A 25,553-nucleotide genomic window follows, 5' to 3' on the forward strand; every position below is an offset into this window, starting at 1 on the left:
GAAGCGGCTTTAGATTCTCAGTGCTGTGCTTTAACCCGCTGCGCCACCAGGGAGGGCCCGGAATGAGGTTGCTTTTTAAACAAAACAGAACTACACGGTCATGTCAGTAGTATCCACTTCAAAAGGGTCATCTTTCTAAGAGATTTTCACTCATTTTAATGATGCCATGCAATCAAAGTATTTTAGTTTAGTTTTCAGTGTAAGCATTTTTTAAAATCAATTTTCAAATCCAGTAACAAATACTGTGCTATCTTTGATAATTTTTCCCCACCCAGTTTCTCTATTAAATAATTTTAAACTTTTTTGAGGCAGTATTAGTTTATTATTTAGAAGATGGGATTCCCCTTCAGATATGTTAGTTGGAATATACATATCATCTTGTATCAGTTTAAGGCATACATAATGATTTGATAGATATATGTATTATAAGCCATCACCACAGTATGTTTAGTTAAAATTCATCACCTCATATTGCCACAGTTTTCTTGTAAGGCATACCATCTTAGCAACTTTCAAATACGCAGTGCAGTCCTATCACCTACAGTCAATATGCTATACATTAGATACTTAGAACGTAGTTACCTTAAAACTAAAAGCTTGTACCTTTTGACTACCTTTACTAATTACCACCTGCCCACTCCCCAACCCCTTTTTGGCAACCAACAGTCTGTTGTATATTTCTATGAGTTTGAGAGTCCATATAAAAGAGAGATCATAAAGTCTGTGTCTTTCTCTGATTGATTTCACCAAGAGCAACCTGCATGTACAATGTTCTGTTTTAGGATGATAACTCCATAACTTTGAACATATGCTGAACCTCCCCTCATGCTTTGTATTTCTGAATTCACATTTTATGTCTTTATATCAGTTTTACCTGATAGTCTTGATGCTTGCTTTAAAAGTGATTGAGCTCCTCCTTTAATTATATAATTATCTTGTCCAGTGAGTATATTTTTGTGTTGTTAGTGCCATATCTTTAGAGTTAAAAAAAGCTCCTTTAGAATTTCTTAAAAGGCCAGTTCAGTGGTGATGGACTCTTCATTTTTGCTTATCTAGGAAATTTTCACTTTCTCCAATTCTGAATGTTAACCTTGGCAGTAAAGAATTCTTAGTTCCTCCTTTCTGTCCTCTGAATATGTTTTGCCACTCTCTTCTAGCCTCAAACGTTTCTGTTGACAAATCTGCTGATAGCTTTATGGGTTCTCCTTGTACATGACAAACTACATTTCCCTTGCTGCTTTTAAGATTCTTTACCATTTATTACCATTTTAATTATCTTCATGCGGATCTTCCAGCATTCCTCTCATTTTGAACTTTCTGGGTTTCTTGTACCTGGATATCTGTTTTCATCTCCAGATTAAGGACATTTTTACTAATTCTTTTTTTTTAAGGTTTATTTATTTATGCATATAGACCTGGGGTACAGACAAGAGGTATAAGACAGAGACAGAGTGGGGAGAAGAACAGGCAGACTGACTAAAATACACTGCTGAGAGGAGCAGTGGGCAAGACAGGAGAGGTCTACACCTTGCAGGTCACTTCTGGGGGGCCAGGAACTCATGTTGAAATGGCTGCAGCTTCTTGGTGCTGTAGTTTAACCCACTGTGCCACCAGGGAGGGCCCCTTACTCATTCTTTTCTCAAACATTTTTCTGGTCCTTTGTTCTCCTTCTGGACCCCTATAGTCCAAACATGACTCCTCTTGATGTTGTCCCAGAGGTTCCTTATGGTACCTTCACTTTTTAAAACTTATTTTTTACATGTTGGTGCTCTGCCTGGGTGAGTTCTCTTGCTTAATCTCCCCGCTCACTTACATAAGCCTTTGCTTCATCCACTCCACTGCTGGGCCCCACTATAGCGTTTCACTATAGCTTTTTCATTGTTTTCATCAGCTCTGTAACTTCTGTCTGGCTCTTAATTTTTCTAATTTATTTCTCCCCCTCCTGAGTGTGGTAAGGATCTTTATGACCATTTCTTTAAAATCTTTATCAGGCGGCTGGCATATGTCCATTTTTTCAATATGCCTTTCAAGAGATTTGTGGTTTTTCATTTAGACATCTGTGTGTTGCCTGATTCTCTGTGCTTGTTCTTGTGTATTAGTGAACTACCTCCCTGGGTTTCCTTTTGGGCAAGGTCTCATGCAGGTACCTTGTCTCGGGTTCTAGGAGCACAGTCCCCCAAGACCACCCAAGGGAGGCATTCTGTGTGTCCCCTGTACTTCCTTCCTGCTGTGTTAGTGTAATGTGTTTGTATGGGGTTATTTGTGTGCCCCACTTAGGGCGGTGGGTAGGCACAGTGGAGGACTACAGCTGTGGAGTGCTGTGTGGATGGTACCATGGGCCAACTGTGGGGCACTGATGTGGTATGGCAGGCATGCGGGGACACACATCCCCCCCCCCCATCTGCGGGTGTGTGTGTGTGTGTGTGCGTGCCTTTTGGGATTGATCAATAGTGGTTCTGGTGTCAGGCAGTGATTCAGGAAACTGTCAGGTATTGGGCACATGGCAGGGGGGAGTGAGGTCTCTGTAGGCATCCCCCACAATCTGCAGTAAGGTGGGGGACAGCTTCCACATAGCATCCATGGACCCTGGAATTAGCAACAATGCTTAAGTTGCCAAGGTTGTGCCAACGTTTCTGATCTGGGAATCATCCCCAAGGGCTCCTTTTCTTCAGGCAAGTGCTCACGGAGTGGCAAATGGGTTTCCTTCATTTCTGATTTGGGCATTTATCAAGTTTGATACTGTGCTATGTGCCTGCCTGGGAAAATCTATGTGCAGGTTCCTTCAGAGTGGGCTCATTTGTTTCTTGTGCTCCTTAAATTCTCCTGAGTGTTTTTTCTGCCAGCCTCAATGCTGGAACTCTAGGGCCTTGTCTTTGCTGCAAGAATGAAAAGACTGAAGTACCTGGTGCAGAACATTGCCTTCCTTCATTCCCCAGGGAAAACTTCTCTCTCTCCTCTCCTCTCCTCTCCTCTCCCCTCCCCTCCCCTCCCCTACCCTACCCTACCCTCCCTTCCCTCCCCTCCCCTCCTCTCTCCTCTCCCCACTGGGTCTGGGAGAGCTTCCTCAGCCAATCTCAGTTGTTCCTCCAGGTCTCACAGCTCCTCCGTGGTGGCATCTCCTGTTTGGCAGGTCTCCTCTCTTGTACATCATCCCATCCATGAGTGCAGATGTGCTGTGTGTGGGGGAGGAGATGTGCTCAGGTCCCTTCCATGCTGCGATCCTGACCTGATTTCTTGAAGCATTTTTGAAACACTTCATTGGGAAACATGCCCAGTTTTTCATCCTTGAATGGTGAATTTGATTTTGTAGAGAATCAAGTCAAGTTTGGTGGAAAATTAAGGTCAAGCCTGGTCGGTAGCGTTACTTTTTATTTGTAGAAATAACCAGGTGCAATTATAAAGTAATATGAATGTTTTATTGTGTAGTTTGAAATCTGGTTCCAAAGCAACTATTAGTGGGCAGTTAAAAAATCCTTTGAGCATGTAGCCTTGGAAGAGCAACCCCACTGCCTCCAAAGATTACTACTTTGAAGCACAACAGTCTTTTTGTGTGAGCTTCAGACTAATAATGTATATACTTCAGTTTTATTTTACCTTAGAAATGCTAAGAATCAATTGGGCTCTTGTTCCCTAATAGTTAAAGTGACTTTTTGGCATTAAAATTGGTGTTCGGAACCCCATTTACTCTTCAAGGCCATTGGGAAATTATTTACTACTTCGACAAATGAATGGGACCCTTAAACACGCTGGAAGGAGCACGAGAGACCTGGGATCTGATTATGTGGATTCAAGTGTGGTTTCATCATTATTAGCTCTGTGGCCATGGTTTATTTACTTAACCCCACTGTTGATTTGTGCACTCTTCACCTGCACTGGTGGAGAAAGAAGAGCTGTTGTACTCTGTTACGTGACTTTACGGGGATGCTGTGAAATGCCGCGTGTACCACACTAACGTTCTATCCTGAACTACTTTCCTAGATCATGCCCGCTTCTTGTGTTCTGCCCCACATTTCTGGAGATTTCTCATTTGCAGATTATTTTGCCATTTTTTCCCTTTACTTTTTTTATGAATGGCTTTTGTATACTGTTCATCTCATTAGCTTTTCCTCCAAAGGAATCAGAACAGAGCTGCAAAGCAAATCAGCCCAATTATTAACTCTTCAGTAACTTTCCAAAAGTCTTGGTAGAAGCAGGCTATGTCAGACACCCATGTTCCTGCTGGTTATAATTTCTACGCGAGTCACAGCTAATGCTGGGCTGATTGTCTACACAGGCTGTGCAGCTCACATTTCAAAACTTCCACACATCTGGGCCTACACACACCCAGCAACTTGCTCCTGGGATCCGTTAGCTCAGGTTAAATGTAGTTGCCAGCACATTGCACTTCCTCTTCTAACAATTACAAAGCTAGAACTGTGGCCCTGAATGCTGAACCATACAGACCAGATCAAGCAGAGAAAGTTCAAGGTCAGACCCCCTGATAGAAAACCTCTACTTCTACCATGAAAGGCTGCACTTAGCTTCTTGGCTTCCAAACTGTGCTGAAATTAGAACAATTCAAAGTTCACTGAAGCCTCTTAACAGCTCTTTTAAGAGCTTGTGAAATGAGGACTATTCCTGCAAAGTAAAGTGATGGTTTTTTCCTCTTCAAGATTTATAAAGATACAATGATTGCAATTAGGGGAAGCTTTAAAAGCTAACCCTTTCCCTTAACTCCCCCTTCACAAAAAAATGGGAGAAGGGAAGGAATGTAGTTTGATTTCCCTTTAACACTCTACTTTCATGCCCAGGGGATAGTTTAGTACAGGAAATCATGTTTAACCTTTTTTCAGAGTTTCTCCCCTAACTCTAGACAGTTGGTTCTCGTCCAACTCCGTGACTTACTGCATTGATTTATATAGCCCCTCTTTCTAAAGATAAATCAGGCAGTTCCCCAACTCAAGTGCTATTCTGAAAAAAACAAAACAAAACAAAACAACCAAAAAACCCAACCAGCAAGTGAGAGAATGACCTTTACCCCACCCCCATGGGGCTGATGGCTGGCTGGCTATCGTTCTTCAAGTGGGGTGCTTCAAGGCTACCCCTCCTTGTTCACACAGGACAGCTCCTGAGACCAGATCTGGTATTAGCAGGTGTTTTCCACCTGATGGAAACCTGAACAAAGGGGCACTTCTGAGGGTTGATATTGAGACCAAAATGTAAGAGGTAAAATAGACTGTAGTTAAATATCGAGACACCAGAGGAACTATTCTGCCCATCTGCTTTTCTCAAGGGATGCCAGTCATGAAGTCAAGGGCTCTGGAAGGAGAAGGCCTTTATCAGGCTCCCAGCCTAGTAGGCCGATATCCTGAGTGCCGTCTCACCTCCAAGTAGCTGCCAAATTCAGAAGCAGCCAGGCATCTCACTCTGGAAAGTTCCATGCTTCAGGGCATCACTGCTTGAGCATATGAGGGGTAGCTGAGCCAACATTAGCACAACTTTATATGGTAACTGAAAAAAGCTTGATTTCCTCCTTGTGAAAACAAATGTCACTTCCCCCTGAGTTCTGTTTAAACTAAAATGGAATTCCCCTTCTCCTCCTATTCTGTCTTTTTTCAAGGCCAGCAGAGAGGGAAAAGGAGGAAGGAGTGACTGGGGCAAAGGAGTCTCTACCTTGCGAGAAAGGTGTAGATGCTGGTTAAATTCTGCTGGGAGTGGGGGTAGGAAGGTGGCTTCTTTTTTGTAGCAATTTGAATTATAGACTGGGTGTGACGCATGCTGTAAAGTCCTGGAGCCAGAAGAAATTAAGAGAGAATTGGAGGAAACTTCTCTGTATATTTTATAAGCTGAGATGCAAGAATATTCCACAGTGCTAGCACATTCCACTCTGCCAACATGTTCTGCCCGACCAGAGTGCTGTTGAAGGTCCAACAGGCAGAGAGAATTTTGGGGCTCTGTGAGGGCTGGAATTTCTCAGGGTGTCATTTCACTGCTTATATAATGACCTAGAACAAAAACAGACTAAAGACTAATGATAGCTGCATTTACAAGAGGTTATTCTGGGGTGACGCTGGGCTAAGGCTTTTAGTACTACCTCCAGCTCTTTAAATCCCTTTGTGAGAAGAGTAGAGTTCTTCCCATTTTATGGATGAGAAAATTGAGGCTCAAAGTGTTAAGAACTTGATGTAAATTTTTAAGCTGACATTGGAATCCAGGGCTACTTCATTCTAGATTTTGCATTGTTAATCATTAACATCAGCTTAGCTTAGCACTAATCATAACTACTGGCTACTTCTGGCCCTTTTCTCACCATATGGTCAATTCTTCTTTTTTCCTAGACCATCTAAAGAGCAACCTTTGTCTGACAGCCCCAAGCAAATGACCATGTTTTGTATCCTCAGCAATTTGCATCCACTGCTTTCAAACACTGTGTTGTGTTGATGAGCTTTTCGGGGCTGAGTTTAATCAGTTGCATCTCACATGTCTTCCTCCCACTGCCTGCACTCTTCACACCAGGCACAGTATCTAGCTCACTTAGGTCAATTTTTTTATGAATAAATGTCATATTGGGAGAAAAGGGTAAAACAGTTTGAGACTAGTCACAGGTCAAAACATACCCAAGCAGCAGCCTCCATTCTTACCCATCTTGGAATCCCTGGCTCCAGGTCTGACCTGAGAATCTCCACCCATGACTACAGGTATGGCTGAGCCTCCACAAGGGCGCACGGTTTCCCATGGATGAAGCCTCTGGAGGGCAGATAACGTAGGAGTCACATCCTTGATGGAACCAGAGAAAACTCCCGGAAGGCTATGCGCCATTTCTAGTTGGACCCTGTCAAACTTCACGGGGAAGAAGGCTACTCTGGAGTCTCCTTTGACTCTTTTCTATGTCCTGTGAATAAAGTGCAACATGATTCGAGGGGTCTCTCTCCCACACTTGCTCTCATACCGCAAGTGTGCCTGTTTCTCTGCCACACTATACCAGTCCTTCCTGAACACGGGAAGTCTTCCCCACCCATGTAGGGGCCTGCTGGTAGCCAAGCTTGCTTCTCTCACTTGACCTAATGGAAACTCCCCGACTTCCTGCAGAAACTTCAGACAGTTTCCTGGGACCCCATCTCATTGAGATAATTTCTCTTTTTCCTCCTTTTAAAGAGGAAAGAAATATTTCACTGATTCTTTGGCAGGATCCTTGCCAATCACTCAAGATGAGGATATTAAGATGTGATGGGGTGAATCCAAAAACCTCAGGAAAAAGGAGACCTTTACTAGGGCCTTTAAAACCGTCGTTGCTCTGAGAGAGTTGGAGGTGATGGTGGGAAGCTTCCAGGGATGAAAAAAATGGGAGTGTCTTGTTGCTAAATGTAGATGCCTCCTGGACCACATTCTCGGAAATTCAACCATTGGCTTATTTAGAAGCTGTGGAGTACTTAGCCCAAGTTCTGGGTGTGTCTGATCTATTTTGAGAAGAGCCTTTCACAGACCTCTTGACTGTTTCTCAATATCCTTATTCTTTCTTCTTGTTGGTCTAGAGATCCAGGAAGCAATGGGGGAGAGGACCAGGTGGGCACTTCAGCATGAGAAGGATCCTTCAGTCAAGGCTAACCAAGAGGAAAGGAACATTTTTTCTGACAGGAATTCCTCTTAAAAGCACATGTCTGTGCATGCATTAGAGGAATGGGGGCCACTGCTGAGCGAGGTGGGACCTCCCTCAAGGACCCCTTAAATAATCACATCTCCTTCCTCCAAGAGCAGTCATACTCCAGTAACAAACAATGACAAAGTAATTGCAGTGGACCCTGTCAGCTCCTCGCAATGGGTGGAATGTTCTGTGAGCTCCTCTTCCTTCAGTTCATGCCATCCTCAAGAGAACATCATAAAGTGGGTCCTTCTGTCATCTCCATTTCACAGATCAGGAAACTGAAGCACACACAAAGGGCTGAAAGCCACATGGTAGGGACACAGAATATTTGCAGGCTTGAGGATTAGGATGGAGCTCAGAGACTGAAGCACCTCAGCTGGTGTGGTTATCTAAGAGATAGGTTAGTCTCCTTTTCACTTCTTAGAGCTTTAGGGAGGATGGGGTGAGATGAAGAGTTTGTAAATGAGCACACATGAAGGGAAATGTTGAGATCTCAGTAACGCCTGGATTTTAAAGATTAACAGTATGCCCTTCCACTTTGGATTAGGGCTTGCAAGGCTGAGGGATTGGCTGAAAGTATTTCCTATCTAAACTCATGCAATTAACAGAGATGACAAAAACAAGGCTATAGTCTACATAAAAGATGCAGTGAAAATTAAGAGGGACAATAAAAATGGTTGAGTGCTCAGGACCAATTCACAGAGAATTCAAAAAGTCAGTCACAGTGTGGGGAATGAGCCCCCAGGAAATGTCTTAGGCGGAGGCATAATTTGAAATAACCTTCTCAAGCCCAGCCTTTGTTGGAAAGCACCCCCAATGAACCCTCTTTTTCTAGATATTCACGTTTTTACTTTGTATGGTTCAGTTCGGTAAACTTTTTCTAGTCTATAACTAATAGCGACATATGTAGCTGTGGGCAGTTATGCAAATGTGTGAATACACACACATATGCATATGTATATATAGAGACACATATATATGAAGTGCATTTTTATAATACTGGTTTTACATGAGCATATTCTGCCCTCTTGCTAAGCTGAACTTTAAAGCCACAGATACCAAATATATATTTTAATCTATATAGGCCCAAAGTAAGTAGTTCATAAAAGAACTGATTTCTTCTAAGTATCTAGCTACATTTTAACAGAATTGAATTAGTAGTTATGATGCAAAAGTAAATCTCCTTCGTAAGGCACACGGCTTGCAGGCAAATATGCCAGCAAAATGTTTTTAATTAACATAAGTTTGTCTCAGTCAATTAGCCCTCCTTACCACCTCTCCTCAAACTCTCTATATCATAAATTATTGCTCAGTCATCCCCTCACACAGAATGGCAGAGGTAAACTTTAATTAGTCAAATATTACCACAACTGGAATCTCTTATTTCATGACCATCCTTTTATCTACAAGCGAGCTTGTGGGCAGAACTGATCAGTGGGCAGTCTTGGGATTCAAACTTTGGGGCAGGTACTTCAAGGTCTGTACTTTTTCACTGCTTGGAATCCAAAGACCTGGTTTGAGTATTGGTTATACTTTTATCAAAAGTCATTTCATCTTACTTAGAGCACAAATCAGGCATGTCCTCTAGAAACAGTAATCTCCGCAGAGACAATAAAAGATCATCACTTGCCCAAGTTCAGTGGATCTTATCTCTTCCTTCATTTCTTTCTCATACCAGCACAACAGTTTGACTTAATGGACACAGGGAGCACAGGTTTGCAATTAACACACACAAATCAGTACTGTTCCTGGTTACCATGGCATTAAAGGTTCACTTCACCGACAATTCCCATTTTTCCCAACACAAATGAGGACTCTTTCCTACCTGGAATTTATTATAATGACCTGGTTTGGTCATCAGATCTCAGGTTTTTTATTTGCTACCAACAATGTGAGCTATACTGGGTTTCTCAGGACATCCAATGTTAATCCTCATTTCCCCCCACCACCCCTTTGTTAGGACAAGCTGATGACACAGAGCAACTCCCTGTGATCATCAGGGAGATTTGCTCTCATTCACTTGGCTTAGAGGTAGTCCCTAGACAAAAACGGAGCTCTCCAGACTAAAAAGAGAATGCAAATTCCCCGTGAAAGATGAAGGACCTCTACATCTGAATGTTATTAACAGAATCTCTTAAAGATTGCTCTGAGTTCCAGTGTTGGCTTAACAACAGTTCTTGGGACCATCTGTAGTACTGAGCCCAGAACCTGAATGAAAACATGAAGAATAACACTCCTGCTACCGGGTGCCAGGACTTCCAGAGCTACCCTGTGCCTTGTGCTGCCAGGGCTCCATCTTGGAGGAAATATCAGGTTGAAGTAGTGAGCAAAAATCTGTTCAACTGACAGAAATGGGATTTAACTTTTGAGATTGGGTTCCCCAAACCAGTGCATTTCTATTTTCTTCAACCAGAAGATTAGACATGGGAACTTGTTTTGTAAATATATTAGTTGAAAGGTCTTGAGCAGGTAACTTTACATTTCATCATCTCATTTGTGTTCTTCTCTCTACCTATAAAATGGGAATTCATTCAATCATTTACACATCTGATGTCTGTGTCTGTTGTTGTGATGTGTTGAACTTTGATGAAACACTTGCTTCTTTTCAGAGTGACTTTACAGTTTCAACAGAGTATTTACAATGCTTAGCCAACAAAACAAAACGAAAGCAAGGTCTACCCATCATGAAGTATAATACAAAGTTCTCAATCAAATAATTCTTACCCTTTAAAACTCTAACTCAAGAATGAACCTTGGATCTAGAAGAGATATGAATCAATCTGGGTTTTAGAAATGACTGTGGATGTCAAGTTCAAGTTTTAATTTTTAGCTAGATCATGACCAGTGGAACAAAGTAATTATACTGTGGAAAGAAAATTCTCTAATGCAGATGATAAAATAGAAGGTTACCAAAAATAAGAGACTCCATCAGTGGAAAAGTTGGGACTAAATGCTTGTTGAACCTTAGTTTCCATTCTTTTTAATTTTCTACCTCTTGGTCTCAATCAAGTGAGACCTCCAAGACCTGATAGTTGAGACAGCAAAGAAGGACAAGACCCCAATTTCTCTTTTGGGGCTATTGTTTCAAAATTCAAGCATCTCTAGAATGCTTGCCTGTGTTTGCCCTATTCTCGTCACTTATTTTCTTAATATCTGTCTTGAAAGCAAGTCACTATTTTTCTTAAGCTGTAGCCTTACCTTAAGCAATAATAGCTAGGGTAGTCATCAATTTGGTGTTCTATTTTATTCTTTTTCAAGTTCATATTAAGCAAAACAATTTTATTTAATAACAAAGCTTCATTATCTTGACACTACCAGGTAAGGATATAAACCCTTACTTCTGAGAACCCTGCTCCAAGGGATCCTAGATTCACAACGGGGCTGTGGGGTGAGGTGCTGGATATGTGAGCTGCCCTATGGTGCCTGCAAAGGCCAGAAGGAAAGCTGGGCAGAGCTAGGGCCTACAGCATCGGCATCACACCTGCCACTGCTAGGTAACATGGCAGCTACAGGAATACTTAGTCCTGGTGGAGGTCACAGCTGAGGAAAGACTCCTGTCCTGACTTACCCACTGGCAGGAGGAACAGAGCAGACATGAGCAAGGACTTCACTTCTAGATCTATGACACGAAGTCCTGATGTCTGACCCTTAACACATTCCATGTCAGTTTCTGCCTTTCTCCTATTTCTTCTGAAGGATAGATTGGTAGTTCCTGGCATGGTATTAGTCTTGCACAGTTATTTTAAAATTACTTTATGTAATGAATATAGTTCAGCCTGGGCTGAACTGTACCTTCCACTGGACTAAAATAACCACCTTTGACATGCGTGGGATTCTCAGCTCTGAATCAGCCCTACAATTGATCTCTTAGGGGACGGGAAAAGAGTGGTGAAGGTTGTAGAGATTTTTTTGAGACCAATTGAAAAAAGAAAGTGGAGAATTCCCCAGCCCCTCTCCCCCCTCCATTGTTGGTCCTAGATGATGAGAAATTTCCTTCTCTTCTGACAGTGTGGATCTATAGAATGAGTGAGAAGCTGTGTGATGTTAGATGACCTGGTTCCCTAGCAGAAGGACAGTGATATTGCTATTCGAGAGTCAGGCCAGAGAGAGAAGAATAAACCCTACTTCTCTCGGCTAGCCAAGTGTACTTATACAAGTAGCATGGAAATTATAAAAAAGGATCCCCTGGGTTTTTCCAGTTTGGAACAACCAGTTGTGTGGCCACAGGAAAGAGGAGGTGTAGGCAGGTGGAGACAGCAGCCTTTTGTAGCCTCTTACTTCCAACATGGAGCTTTAGGTTGGGAGCTGAACTCGGAAGTCATCATTTTGTGAACAACACATAGAGGGTCTTCCTGTATGCCATTGTTTTGCTCAAGAGCTGCTATTTATTTTCTCGAATACTGAGGGAAGTTTTAACCTCTTGCTCACTATCTCTTGATTAGTTTGATGATAAAAATGAACCTTGGCAATAATGAGAGAGAGAGAGAAACCAGAAAAGCTGACCTGTGCCCTTTTTGAGATCCAGTCTGCAGAAAAAGGTTGAGATTCCCTCGGGGCTCACCAGCCTTAGCAAGTAGGGCCTTGTACACGGGGAGTTTCTGGCTTAGAGGCTATCAATAAGAGGGGAGGGAGGAACTTCTCAGAGCCTGGGACAGAGTCCTAATTCTGTTTGCCAAGCAGTGTGCAAGTTTATCATTTTTATTCTGGAATAGGAATGGGGAGGTGAAGGTCATGGATTCAGGTCCTTTGTCCCAATTCTTTGGCCAAGGGGCAGTGACATCAATATAATTACTGTAGTCTAAGGACCCAGGGATCTCCACAGAACCATTAGTTAATGTAGACTTGCTACCATCTAATTAATCACTAAGGCCAGAGAGAAACCAGGCCCCCAGGGTTTTATAGTTAAAACTTTGGAAAGAAAATAATTTACAAGATTTGCCAGTTAAGGGAAGAGTGTGACTTCCAGCTCTTATCATCCATCCTTAGTGCCAAGTGAGGCACTGGCAAAGTGCAAGAGCTCAGCTTTTCTCTCCTCCTCCCTATCACCAATATTTTCTTTCCCCACAGCTAGGATCTCTAATTGTTTGCATTCTTTATACCCTCCCTATAGATGTCCCAAGTTTCACAAAAAATATTACTTTTGCAAATATGAACATAGTTATTTTTCTCTTCCACACTTTTTTGATGATCATTGTCTGTATTGTGTTATGGGTGGGTGCTTTAGTGGATCTTTATTACCTAATTTTATAGTAACAATCCTTTGGGGAGTTTTAAAGCATTTTACATTCTGGTTTTTCAACAGACAGAAGAGTTTTGAAGAGTCAGACTCTTTTTGGCAACCGCACAGAGAATCAGAGACCCAGCTATAATATTATTTAGTGCTAACTATGTAAGAGACCCTTCATGTAATTGTCTCATTTAATCCTAATCATAACCTTATAAGGCAGGAACATCACTACTATTGCCCTCATTTTATCAGTGAGGAATATGTGACAAATGTACCCAGGTCTCCCATTTAGCAGATGGCATAAAGATCTAAAGCTAAAGATTCATAAGAGCTAAAGCTGGATTGGAAATGACCCCATAACTTATCCAACCAGAAATATGGGCGGGTGTTCTTGATGATCCACTTCCATAAAATTATTGAGATTTTATGATTTTAACCCAAATTCACCTTCACTTTTGACCTATGGACCCTCCTGAAGGTTCTGAGTGTGCTGATGAAAGTGAGACACTGTTAAATAGAATGCTAGCTCATCAGTAGTTTTCTTTCTTCACACTAAGGAACAAGGCAAGCTGAGGAAAACACCAAATTTGTCCCCATTATGGGCAGTCAAATGTTATATGTTTCCCTAACAAAACTACAGACTCAATACTCAGGTTGGATTTTTTGATCATTTTCTGATGGGATGATTGGTTGATGCTGATCCATTCTCACTTTTCTGCTATCATTTTGTAACTGGAAGAGGTGGTCTTTTGAGTCAGAAGATTATAGGAAGGATTCAGCTTGCATATGGAACCAGACTCATCCCAGTCAGTTTGCCCAAGGATCCAATAAGGTCAACATTCATTAATGATATTGACCATACTTATAAGCTGGCTACCACTTTCCCAGTGAACCATTTCCAAAATCATTTCAGTCACTTGACCATAGGGGACCAATGAAAGTGTTGAACAGACAACAGAAAGTGTTCCATTGAGACAGAAACTTTCCAAATGTAATGAAGGTAACAGACACTGGAGTTGAATTGTTACTAGATGATGCAGAAATGGTAATGAGCTAGTTTTATTATCCTGATATACTTTTCAAAGGATATCTTGACAATATTTCAAATCCAGATTAAGATTTGGATAGTAAATGTAAAACAAAGGAGGAAAAAAATGAATAGAGGCAACTATTTAGAGTAATTTTTTTACCTAAAATAAAAATCTGACAGGTAGAACTCTGTATGGGAGTTTACATGGCATTAGCAAACTTTAAGAGTTAGACTAAATTTCAAGAATGGACATGAAAGAAAAAAATATGAGTGAGGGTTTATAGACATCCATTACCTTGCCGGGAACCAAAAATGGGACTCAATGGGCCAGTGGTGGGACAGGTGTGGTGGGAATGGGAGGTGACAGAAACCACAGATGGCCTGTGGTAGTGGTGGCATGTTAGAGAGTGTGGTTGCATGCATAGATATTATGGGCTAAATGTTTATGTCCTCAACCCTACCCCAACTCCACTCCCCAATTCATGTTGAAATCCTAATCTCATAATTATTAGGACATGGGGCCTTTGGGGGTGATTACGTCATGAGGGTAGTACCCTCATGAATGGGATTCATGTGGTTACAAATGAGACCCTAGAACGCTCCCTTGACCCTTCTGCTGTATAGAATACACTGAGAAGACAGTGGGTCCTTGCTAGAAACCAAATGTTCCAGAACCTTGATCTTGGATTCCCCAGTCTCTAGAGTTATGAGAAATGTTTTGTTAAGTTACTCTGCCTAAGGCATTTCTGGAATAGCAGCACAAGCAGACTAAGACAAGAGGTGAAGGTGTTTTAATTTTTCTTCATTCTCAATTCAAAGGTCAGGATTTTGGAGTCTAAGACAACATGTGAATTTATGGTCTAAAACTTGGTACTTAGTCATCAAAGGTCATTCACTTACTCATCCATCAAACATACATGGAAGCAGATAACTATAGGTGTATATGAGCCAAAACAGACCAGGTCCACTCTTGTGTACCTGGAATAGCAGTATAATTAATGAACACAGAGTCACACAAGTAAATGTGTGATCATACACTGTGAAGAGATGCATTTGAGTTGTGAAAGTTTGTAACTGGAGACCAGCATTGGTGGTAGCAAGGATATGTGTGACCTGGTCAGACTTAAACTTAATTTTCATTCTGGTTACTCTCTGGAGAATGGAGTTATGGGAGATTGAACAAGGGAGGACATGAAGGCATCAGATAGAAGACAATCACTGTGGGATTATGGGAATTTTCATGTGAAACTGAAGAGAAGTGGATGAGTTGGGGAACTGCTAAGAATGAAAGATCAGCAGTGATATAGAGGACTCAGGAAAGGAGGGGGAATGAACTGAGGATGGAGGAACCATTCACGGAAAGAGACCTGGCTTGCAAAAATAGTACGTGCTAATATGTGTCAAACAACTTAAGAAATATTACTTTTTAGGATTACTGATATATTCTGGACATTCCAAAAAAAAATCAAATCAGTAAATGTTTACCATTTTTAACATTTTAAACATGATTTTTTCACCTATATGTTTTATAATTAAATGAATTTTTCTTTTAACATATTTTAATGTCACTTAAATATGATAGTTACTAACCTGTTACAATGCATATTTTTTTCACTCCAAAATATACTTTAAAAATTATGCTTCCACCTCGTTGAAGAGTCAATTCCTTTTTTCAACTCTACATTCACTTCAAGAGTTAATCTGGGATAAGGAAAGGTTGTATAGAGTTGAAAGTCCCTTGCAGGACTGATGTAGAGAAGTGTAGATGCCTGGTCTGCTTATGGCTCTTTTTTGAAAGGTATGTATTAGCACAGTTCATACTGAATAAATACTGTAATTCAGACTGGCAATTTGAAGTTCTAAGAACTTCACCAATTTTCACAATTAAGGGTCCTCTTTGTAATGAAAAGTACAGGATAGCTTAAGACCAAAGAACACTTGGGTTTTATAGACAAAAGAGATTATCCACTTAATGACAGGCAGAATCACTATCATTTTAAAGTGTGTGTATGCAAGAGTCAATGTTGTATAACTTGGTATGTAATGTCAGTTAATCCTTCAAGCGTTTGTCAAGCACCAAATTGTACATAGCACCACTCAATGTCATTCAAAACATATTGCATCTATAGTTTTCATCCTTGAAGAACTCTGATTTAATGACACAATATTTTAACAGTTTACTTATCTATTCCTTTAAGAGCAAAACAGAAACTGAAGATCAAAACTTGCTTTGTCTGCACAGTTGTCTTTCAATGGCTGTTATTACCATCTGCTTTGCATCCACTAGGCAACCCCAACATCTGCCCTCTTGGATCACTCAGGGGGATTCCCACAGTAATTCTGGAGGCCACTGGTCTTCCCCCAATTTTTAGTTCTGCTAATTCAAATAGGATGAGTGTCAAGGAGAAAAACATTTGAATTAGGTTGAGTTAGAAGAACTGAGTTTGGATCCTGAACTCGTGTCAGAACTTGATTAAGTCACTTAGTGTTTCTGGAGCTATTCCATAATGAGTGGAACAGACACTGTGGAGTTCTCCTACTGCAATGTTTTGAAGGCTAGATAAAGGGCTACCTATATCAGTTGCTAGTTTGACTCTAGGAACATGTATATTCCAAGTAAACGTCACGTGAGTCTTCTCATAGGATAGTGTTATTAATAAACAATTGTCCTGGTATGATAAGTCCAAAGAACCTGAAAGATTGTCTTGCTTGTATTCAGTTGCAGCAAAGAGTCCTTAAAGCTGTTAATTGACATGGCCCATCATTGGCAATGGCAAACCAGAAATTAGAATCCAGGGGTCAACATTCCTATTGAACTCCTTACAATACATATTCCTACTAGCTGCCCACTTAAAATATAACTCTCAACATACTCTTGCTCTAGCATAAGCCCTTGAAGACTATCGATGGCCTGGCAGTTATTTAAATCATTTAAGCATCTCATCCTGCTACTCAGGTCTTCTAATACTTTCCTAATTTCCCCCCCTGTTTCTCTCACACAGTCTGAGATCTGACAAACTAGGTTTCTTGCCTACTATGTACATGTTACATTCTAAAATCTATGAGATTATTGACTTCACTGTCTTTTTCATGGTGAAATCAGCAGTGATTAGATATATTTTTGACTCCTAGTAAAATCTCTACAAAAGTTCAGTGAAGATGGCAGGCATGCTTCATTATGATAAGTGTGGTAATAATAGTATCATGATAGCAAAATAGCAATAACTATAATGCTGGTAGTAGTAAATAATAGTGTAATAGTGATCATAGGCATCAGTGAGTCATTGTTCAATAGCACTACATTGCAAATTTATTATGTGAAGTAAACCTTTTAACAACTCCCTCATGTACCATGCTATCCTTATTCATTCTTACTGATGAGAAGGCTCAGCAAGATTAAATAGCTTCCCTGGTACTGGTTGATTGACTTATTCATTTATTCCACAAATATCACTGACTGTCTCCGAGTGACAGGCTCTATTGTAGGGGGTGTGGATGTAACCTGCTTCTTTCTCTATGAACCAGGTCCTTAGTTTCATGGAGCTGATAATTTAGGTGCATAAAATAGAAATTCATTCACAAAATAAATGCCAGCTAGAGATAAGAGATCAAAAAGAAAATAAAAGAAGGTAAACGGATCACGGGTGACAGGACTAATATTTCAGATAATGCAGCTGAGTAAAGGAGTAAAAGATTAGGTGTAAGGAGGAGCTGACAACTGATGGCTTGAGAAAGGGTATGTGCAAAGACCCTGAGGAAAGTGACCTCCTGTGCTCCCAAAACAATCAGATTCTGTGTGCTTGTGGGTGGAAGTAGAAGAAGGGGTGAGGAGAGAGGTGCTGAGACTATCCTGAGTTGTGTAGGCATGGTATGGATTTTGCTCTCACTCAGAGGGAAAGTAACCGGAGTGTTAGAGCCCAGAGTGACAGAATCTGTCCTCAATTTTAAGAGGATCTTTCTTATCCCTTACCCATAGGAGGTATATCTCCAAGTGGACATCTGCAATAAAACCCTATGAGGATGTATTTTATCCTAAATATACAAACCTCTGATGAATTCTAACATACATTAGGAAAGGCAAGATGTTTATAACAATAACTGATAATGAATTTAAATGATTGTAACAATGAACTGCAATAAACATGGTGTGAATATTGTCTCTATCTCTTTAAAGTATTTTGTAGGCATTATCTTTGGACCAAGGTTGATGGCGGGTTACTGAGATAAAGGCAAATGCAGATTAGGGGAGATCCCTGTGTTAAAGTCATACATGTGAGAAAGTTCTGGGTGAGAAGAGAGGAAATGGGGTTTTGATTAAGGGATTTGGCTATTGAGAAGGTGAGAAAGGAATGTAGGATTAGTCCAAGGTTTTTGGCTTGAGGAGTAAAAATCAAAGACACCTTCTAGCTCTTTGCATGGAAAGCATGAGTTGGTGGATGGATATACTTGTTCAATGAAACAAAATAAAGTAGAATTTTCCATCTCAGGGTTATCAACATAAGGAAGAGATTTTAAGTGGAGATGGGATGAGATCGTCTCAGGAGTTGAGTGTGGAGAGGTTGAGCTGACCTAACAGCTGGCTCTAGATCTGGGGTACTCTTGTGCTAGGAAATGGGGGTGGAGTTGGGTAACAGAGACAGAGAAGGAGAGGACAATCAGGAAAGAAAAGAACCAAGAGAGACTCCATGTCCTGGAGATCAAGAGGAGCCAGTGTTTTAAGGATACGAGCAGAGACCAGCCTGTCCAATTTGCTGATAGGTCAGGTCATGTCAGGCCTAAGGTTTAACCCCTAGAGCTGGCCATTTGTAGGGCCTCAGACACCTCTAAACAGGAGTTCTAGTGCTTACACTGCTAGGTGGATTGTGAACCCAGATGGGTGCAACCTTAGTTAGTGTGCTCCTGGCTCTCTACCTTTGCATACAGTTCCTTGACTTCCTTGGTCCTGTCTCTACCCAGGCCCAAATCCTTTTCATCTCCTCCACATGTTGCCATTTAGACCCCTTCCCTAATTTCTCTACTCAGGATAACTACTACAGCATTTGCTTTGTTTTGGGGTTATTCATGGCTGAGTATGAATAGATGTGTCCTTATATTAAGAAACTATACTGCGTGAACCCACATAGAATAAGAAATTGATAAAGTGTGGTACTACTACTGCCATAATGAAGGCAGCACATGCTTCTCTAAGAACATCCCAGAATAGTCCGCTGTGAGTGCAGTCTCATGGGGTACTGCTTGGTCCATGGGGCTGATAAAGGACCAGTGTTGGTCCAGGAAGGCTTGATGGTGTTAAGGATCTGGGCTCTGGGCCCAGCGCTGCACTGAAAGGAGTAACCTTGGGGAAGGCACTGCAAACTTTGGGACATAATTTCTCCACCCTTGAAATAACAGATTGTATAACATTTGCTACCTGCATTCCTTCTCAGATTACACACCAAGGGATACATGAAGTAGATACACATTAAGAATTTTCTGATTTAATAGATGACAGAGAATAAATCCTCTTGGGTCCATGAAATATACTGATCTATCCTTGGTAATCTTTTAACATGCTACACCTCTCTCTTCTCAGTCATTCAACCATCCTTTTATTAATTTATTCTGGCCCTTTCTCTACAATATTCCTGAGAACTCTAAAGGTTCATCCAGCTCTGAAACTAATTTTGTGCCTGTGGACCTTACTTACTTAGTGTGGAGAAGATCAGGACACAGTCTTGAAAACTGGACCTGGGCTATTTTGGATAATCTAACCCATGAAATTTGGTCACCTTTAGGAAGTAGTAAGTAGTGGTAGATTATGAGATTCTTGCATGCTAAGCTTAGAATTTGGGTTCAGGAATATTACCCCCTCTCCCCAATGTCTATAGTATCCTGGAGGGGGCAAGGGGTGGAGAGAAGGAGAAGTAAGAGAACTGAAGCAGTGATGGTGATGGTGAGGGCCTGAGCCGGGAAAGAGGAGAAATGGGGCTACTATGTGAAACTGGCACTTTTGTTTGGGGACCGTCCTTAAGACACTTGCCAAGTCAACCCCTCTCGGTTTTGGGTAAGTGATCTATGCTGGAGATATGACCTGCATGCTGGGAGCATGGAAAATATGTGGGAAATGGGGGCTTAGGAGCTAGACTAGAGACAGACAGAAAATGCCTCTATTGCAGTGATAATGCTGGTTGAATACCAACAGGTGCTACACAGAGCAATCACCTTTGGAACTAGGTGTGCCAGATTTCTTCTTCCTTCCCTGGATCTATTTTTCACCTTTCACTTTGCTCTGTGACTGCCTCCAGGGGTGACCTTATGACTATACAGTGCCAGGTGTTTTGACTTGTGGCAGTGCAACCAGTTGAGGGGAGAACAAGGGCAGAATATTCACTCCCTTTACTACCAGGAGGTTAACCTGGTTCAGTTATGTTCCTCAACCAAACATCACTGTCCTTATAATGTGTTCCATCTTACAGCATGCCCTTCTGGGACTGGCTACTAGTCTGACTGGCGACTAGGCCTGACTTGTCAGCTGTTATGCTATGATGATCCTTGGGGTCTCCCTATATTCTGGTCATAAATCTTGAGATTCCTTAGCCCAGTTTGTTTGTATCTCTCTTGCTGGGACTTGCAATGACAGAGTGGGGCTTTGAAAAGGAAGTTGTCATTCTTTGGGACCTCAAGTAAACTGTGAGGTCTTCTGTGAGAAAACAAGTTTTTGTTATATCTCAGTTCTGTCTCCCCATCACCACCATCTAATAGATTTCAGAGTGGCTAATTATTCATTATTAAAATATGTTAATTCCATCATGGTTGTCATGTCTGGCTCTATACCGAATATTCCCCTCTTAGCCAGCATCTCTGGTGGGGCACAGGAGGACCACAGCCTCATTTTCTCTTCTTACTGTACTCTCCCCTCTGGCTGTTCTCTCTCTCTCTTTCTCAGTCAAGAGGACAAATGCTCCCATTAAAACCATTTCCTGTCTAACACTCTATTGTTTATAGTCTTCATGTCAGTGTCAGATAGATGTGACTTCAGTAAGAACCCTACATTTCTCCTGTAATTTTCAAGATTGTAAAATCAAGGGGGAAAAAAAGTGACTGGCTTCACAGAATTGTTGAGAGAATGAAAGCAAAAACCATGTCCTGTGCAATTTATGTCTTTCCCACGAATATATTGAGCTATAAAGAAGAAGCACATTCTCTATACCTCTACCTGACATTCTTGGCTAGTTTCTGTGAGGTAAACTCTTCCTGAACACATGGAGTAAAGTAATGACAGCAACTAATATTCCCTAAGAACTTATTCCCTGCTAGGAACTGTTCTAAGCACACTATATATCATCTCATTTCATCTTCATAAGAACCATATGTGACAGAACTGGTTTTATGCCCATTTTGCAGCTGAGGAAAAATAAGGGCACAAAATAAAGCAACTTGCTCTAGGTCAGGAATCAGAATCAAATATAGGACATATGACCAGAAGTCACACGGACAGTCCCTTTGTTATATGTTCTCCACTGTGCACATCCCTGTGTGTGACACATAAGAAGACAAACCACAAAGCTAGCCAATGGCTACAGCTGACATTGTGAAATTGCCATGTGGAAATTATTAAGTGGACTAGTGAACTGAATTATCATTCACAAGAATTCTTGTGAACTTGAATCCAGCTCAGGCACTGTACTCCAACATGCAAACTTCATCACTGGTGTTTGGTTCCCGGGATGTCTAGGCGAGTCTCACCTGAACTCAGTGCGTGCTCCACTTCCTGCATGATCACCCCAGGGGACGCTGTAGTGATCTCGACCTCTTTCACCCCACAGGTCACTACACTTGACACGGTGGTTGGGGGTGTTGTCTCTGCGGGCGCTGGCTCAGCAGAGGTGGGTGTAGAGGGCACGTGGTCAGACCAGTGCCCCTCTGTTGTGGACTTTGGTGTGGCCGGGACTTCTGTGGGCTGGGTGCTGTTCTCAGCAGAGCTGTGGTTGGTGCTGATGGAGGCAGAAGACACCTCTGGGGGTGTGGTTGGTAGTGGTGAGGAGGCTGGAGCCTGAGAGATGGTGACTGTGGGGGATACAGTAGAGGACTGTGATCTGGCAGTTGGCACACTGGGCTCGGGCGTGCTGGGGCTGTGCTCCACGGATGTGTGTGTTAACTGGACTCCACTGCTTGTGGGCGAGGAGTCTGTGCTTGTGACCACCTGTTTTGAGACTGCAGTGGTGGCCTCCACTTTTCTGGGTTCTATGGATGCGTTCTTGGGGAAGGGAGAAGTCTGCACCGCTGTTGTGATGGGAAGCACCGAGTTGCTGGGCGTGCCACTGGTAGGGGAGGCTGGAAGTCTTTGCAGAGAGCTGGTCCAGGTGGCCGTCGGCAGGATAGTCTTGGCCGAAAGAGAAACAGGCAAGACAGATGCTGGAGGCAGACTCTGTGCCCTCAGTCCTGTGGGAGAACCCGTACAGAGAGGTTAGTGCATGAAGTGGAGACACAGCGCTGCCTGACAGGACTGCCTCCTTTAGCATTGTTCTTCCCCTGCTGTGACTTACAATGTTTTCTTCCCACGAATTGTTGGGAGCCCCTTTGTGTGCAGGTTCAGGAACAGCAGGCTCAGTCAACACAAGTCCAGCTTGTCTTGTCTCCTGCTTGCTCAAACCATGCCTTAAAAGGTGACACTGAGGAACCACTTTAAGGGAAGTTGGCTGCGCTGAGGAGAGAGAGGTCTGCTGCATTAGGTCTGCTGCCTGCGCTAGGTCTGTGCCTGGGGAGAGGCCCGGCTGGGGCCTGCAAAAATGGGGGCGTTTACTGCTTAGCTCTCTGCCTCTGGGCTGTGCTCTGCATTTCTGCACAGGGAGGCGAGGGCTCTGGGTTTCCTGGGTGGATGTTTGGAGGAGGAAAGATGGTGAGGGCCAGAGTAAAAGCTGAAAGAAGAAACCTGAGGTTTGAAATATTTTCTGAGACTGAATTCAGTTCTCCCAAATTCCAGCTTAGCGTCATCATGATCATTTCAGTTGTAAAATGTTCTTTACATTTTCTAAGGTTTAGAATGCATTTGACTTCTCCCATCTGCTTTTCTTCCATTTATCCATTAAGTTTCATCCATCCATCCATTCATCCATCCTTCATTTAGCAAATATTTCTGTGTGTTAGCATTCTGTTAGAATTTACGGTTTCATATTTTATATAAAGCATCTTTTGTTCCTTTCCTATTCCTCTGGCCTTTGCCAAACTAGCTTTTCTCCCAGTTATTCCCTTCTCTTTGGATGTTACCTACATTTCCTCAGCTCTTCTATTAAAAAGTGAGCTATCGTTCTGGATGTATCTCTTTTCCTCACACCCCACAACAAGCCCATTGGTAAGTTATGATGGCTTGCTTAGGAAATATTTCCCAACCCAACCACTTTCACCACCTCCCGCATCACCTCACCATCATTATTCCACTTGCCTCGCAACAGCCTTAGTCTCAACTGGACTTGTGCTTCCAAGCTTCCTCCCTTTCGGCTTACTTTCTATGTAGCAGTCAGTATGCTTTTGTAAATGATAAGCTAATCATGTTATTTAACAGAGCAAAACCTTCCAAAGGTATTCTGCTGTACTTGGCACAAAATCCCAAATTTCTCCCCAATGTTGCCATCTTCTCATCTCTGGTTAACATCTATTCAAATGACATCTCTTTCTGAGAGGAGTTTTTCTAGACAATCCTAAATAAATCATTCTCCCTTTTATCCCAGCATATTTTTTTAAACACTTAAATAAATCTGTTTATATACATATACACATTTATATGTGTGTACACACACACAGTATTCATGTGTGTGTGTATATATGTGTATATATATATATGTGAATATGTTATTCATGTTTGACTATCACCGATATTTTATCCTCGAGGAATCTCTGCAGAGTATTGAAGGTCAAATAGCGGAAGGGAAAGTAGTTGAAGACTTAACAAGACATCAAGCCTAAGTATAAGTCATGGTAGAATGACATAGAGAAGACTGACTTTTTAAGTAAGATTCCTACCTTCTCAAAATAATACCAATACCAATAATAATAATAATAATAATAATAATAATAATAATAATAATAATAATATACACATACACAACGTATGTATATTTCTAAAATTAACATTTACCATTTCAGCCATTTTGAAGTGTACAATTTGGTGTCATTAAGTATATCCACATGAGTATTCATCCACCACTATAATCCATTTCCAGAACTTTTCATCTGTCCAAACTGAAACTTTACCCACTAAATGGTAACTTCATTTTTTCCTCTCCCTAGTCCCTAGAAACCACTATTCTACTTTCTCTCTCTAGAATTTGACAGCTTGTATAATTAGAATCATACAATATTTGACTTACTTCACTTAGCATAATATTTTCAAGGTTCACTAATTTTATAATGTATAAAAATTTCCTTCCTATTTAAGGCTGAATAATATTCCATTGTATGTATACACCACATTTTGTTTATCAATTCATCCACTGATGGGCCTTGATGGGTTACTATTATCTTTTGGTTGTCTCCATTGATGCTGTTATAAATCTGCGTGCACAATATCTAGTGAACTCTTTCAAATTAAAGGATATATTACTCAGAAGTGGAAATTGTGGATCACATGGTAATTCTATATTTAATTATTTGAGGAATCATTAGACCCTTTGCTCATTTTGTCCCTCATAAGTTCAATAAAATGGTTCCTTCTTGACATTACACATTATTCATTGACTTATTTATTATCTTTCTCTTCTACCAGAAAATAAGCTTCATGATGGTATGGGGACGGTATTATTCATTGCTGTTAACAACCTAGGAGAGTACACAGGTTATAGTATGGAAGTTATAGAAGAAAAGGAAGGGAGAATGGTAGGAAGGAAGAAAGGATAAAGAAATAAGGAAAGAAAGCAAAGGAATAAGGAAAGAAAGGAAGAAAGTAATAAATGAATTTACAACCCTCATTTAGGGCTCTCTCTGGTGGTGCATCAGGTTAAAGCACATCATTATGAAGCTTTCCGAAGCCACTAGAGCTTGAGTTCAATCCCCGACCAGGGAGCTGACCCACACGGCCCTGCAGACCTCTCCTGGCCTCTCCACTGCTCCCCTCAGCAATGTACTTTGTCAATCTGCCTGTTCTGCTCCCCACTCTGTCTCTGGTGAATCCTCTCACCCACCACACCTCTGGCCTATACCCCAGCTCTGTAAGCATAAATCAATACATCTTTTTAAAAAAATAGCCTAAAAAAATAATAAACCCTCATTCAAAAACATCCTACCTCTCTCTGCTTTCCACTATGTTTTGCCTAGCACAGCCACGGCCATCTCAGCTGCCTCAGGGGTGGTGGCTTACCTGGTGTTTTTAGAAGGCAGCAATCTCACTTAAAAAGTCAGTCTTACTCTATGTCCTTCTACCATGACTTATACTTAGGCCTGTTGTCTTGCTAGGTCTTCAACTACTTTCCCTTCTGCTATTTGATCTTTAGTACTCTGCAGAGATTCCTTGGGGTAACATATCGGTGACAGTGAAACATACATAAGATTCATAAGATCAAAATGTGGAATAGGGCCCTCCCTGTTGGCGCAGCGGGTTAAAGCACTGTACTGAGAAACTAAAGCCACCTCCGCATGAGTTCGATTCCCGCCTGCCCCGGAGGCGACCACATGGCGCGGCAGACCTCTCCTCACCCGCCCGC

The 25,553-nt window shown here is 41.6% G+C and overlaps 1 protein-coding gene across 1 annotated transcript in view; it reads right to left on the bottom strand.

Moving 5' to 3' along the window:
* The window catches only part of PARM1 (prostate androgen-regulated mucin-like protein 1), a 107,795-nt gene that overhangs the window by 17,351 nt on the left and 64,891 nt on the right, over window positions 1–25,553 (bottom strand). Inside the window, exon 2 of the mRNA XM_012724189.1 lies at window positions 21,604–22,299. Within this exon, the coding sequence (XP_012579643.1) occupies window positions 21,604–22,299 (696 nt within the window). The remainder of the gene's footprint in view (window positions 1–21,603; window positions 22,300–25,553) is intronic.

This window comes from Condylura cristata, unplaced genomic scaffold, assembly GCF_000260355.1.
Source record: "Condylura cristata isolate star-nosed mole 26May11 unplaced genomic scaffold, ConCri1.0 scaffold00012, whole genome shotgun sequence".
In the NCBI taxonomy this organism is placed as follows: Eukaryota; Metazoa; Chordata; class Mammalia; order Eulipotyphla; family Talpidae; genus Condylura; species Condylura cristata.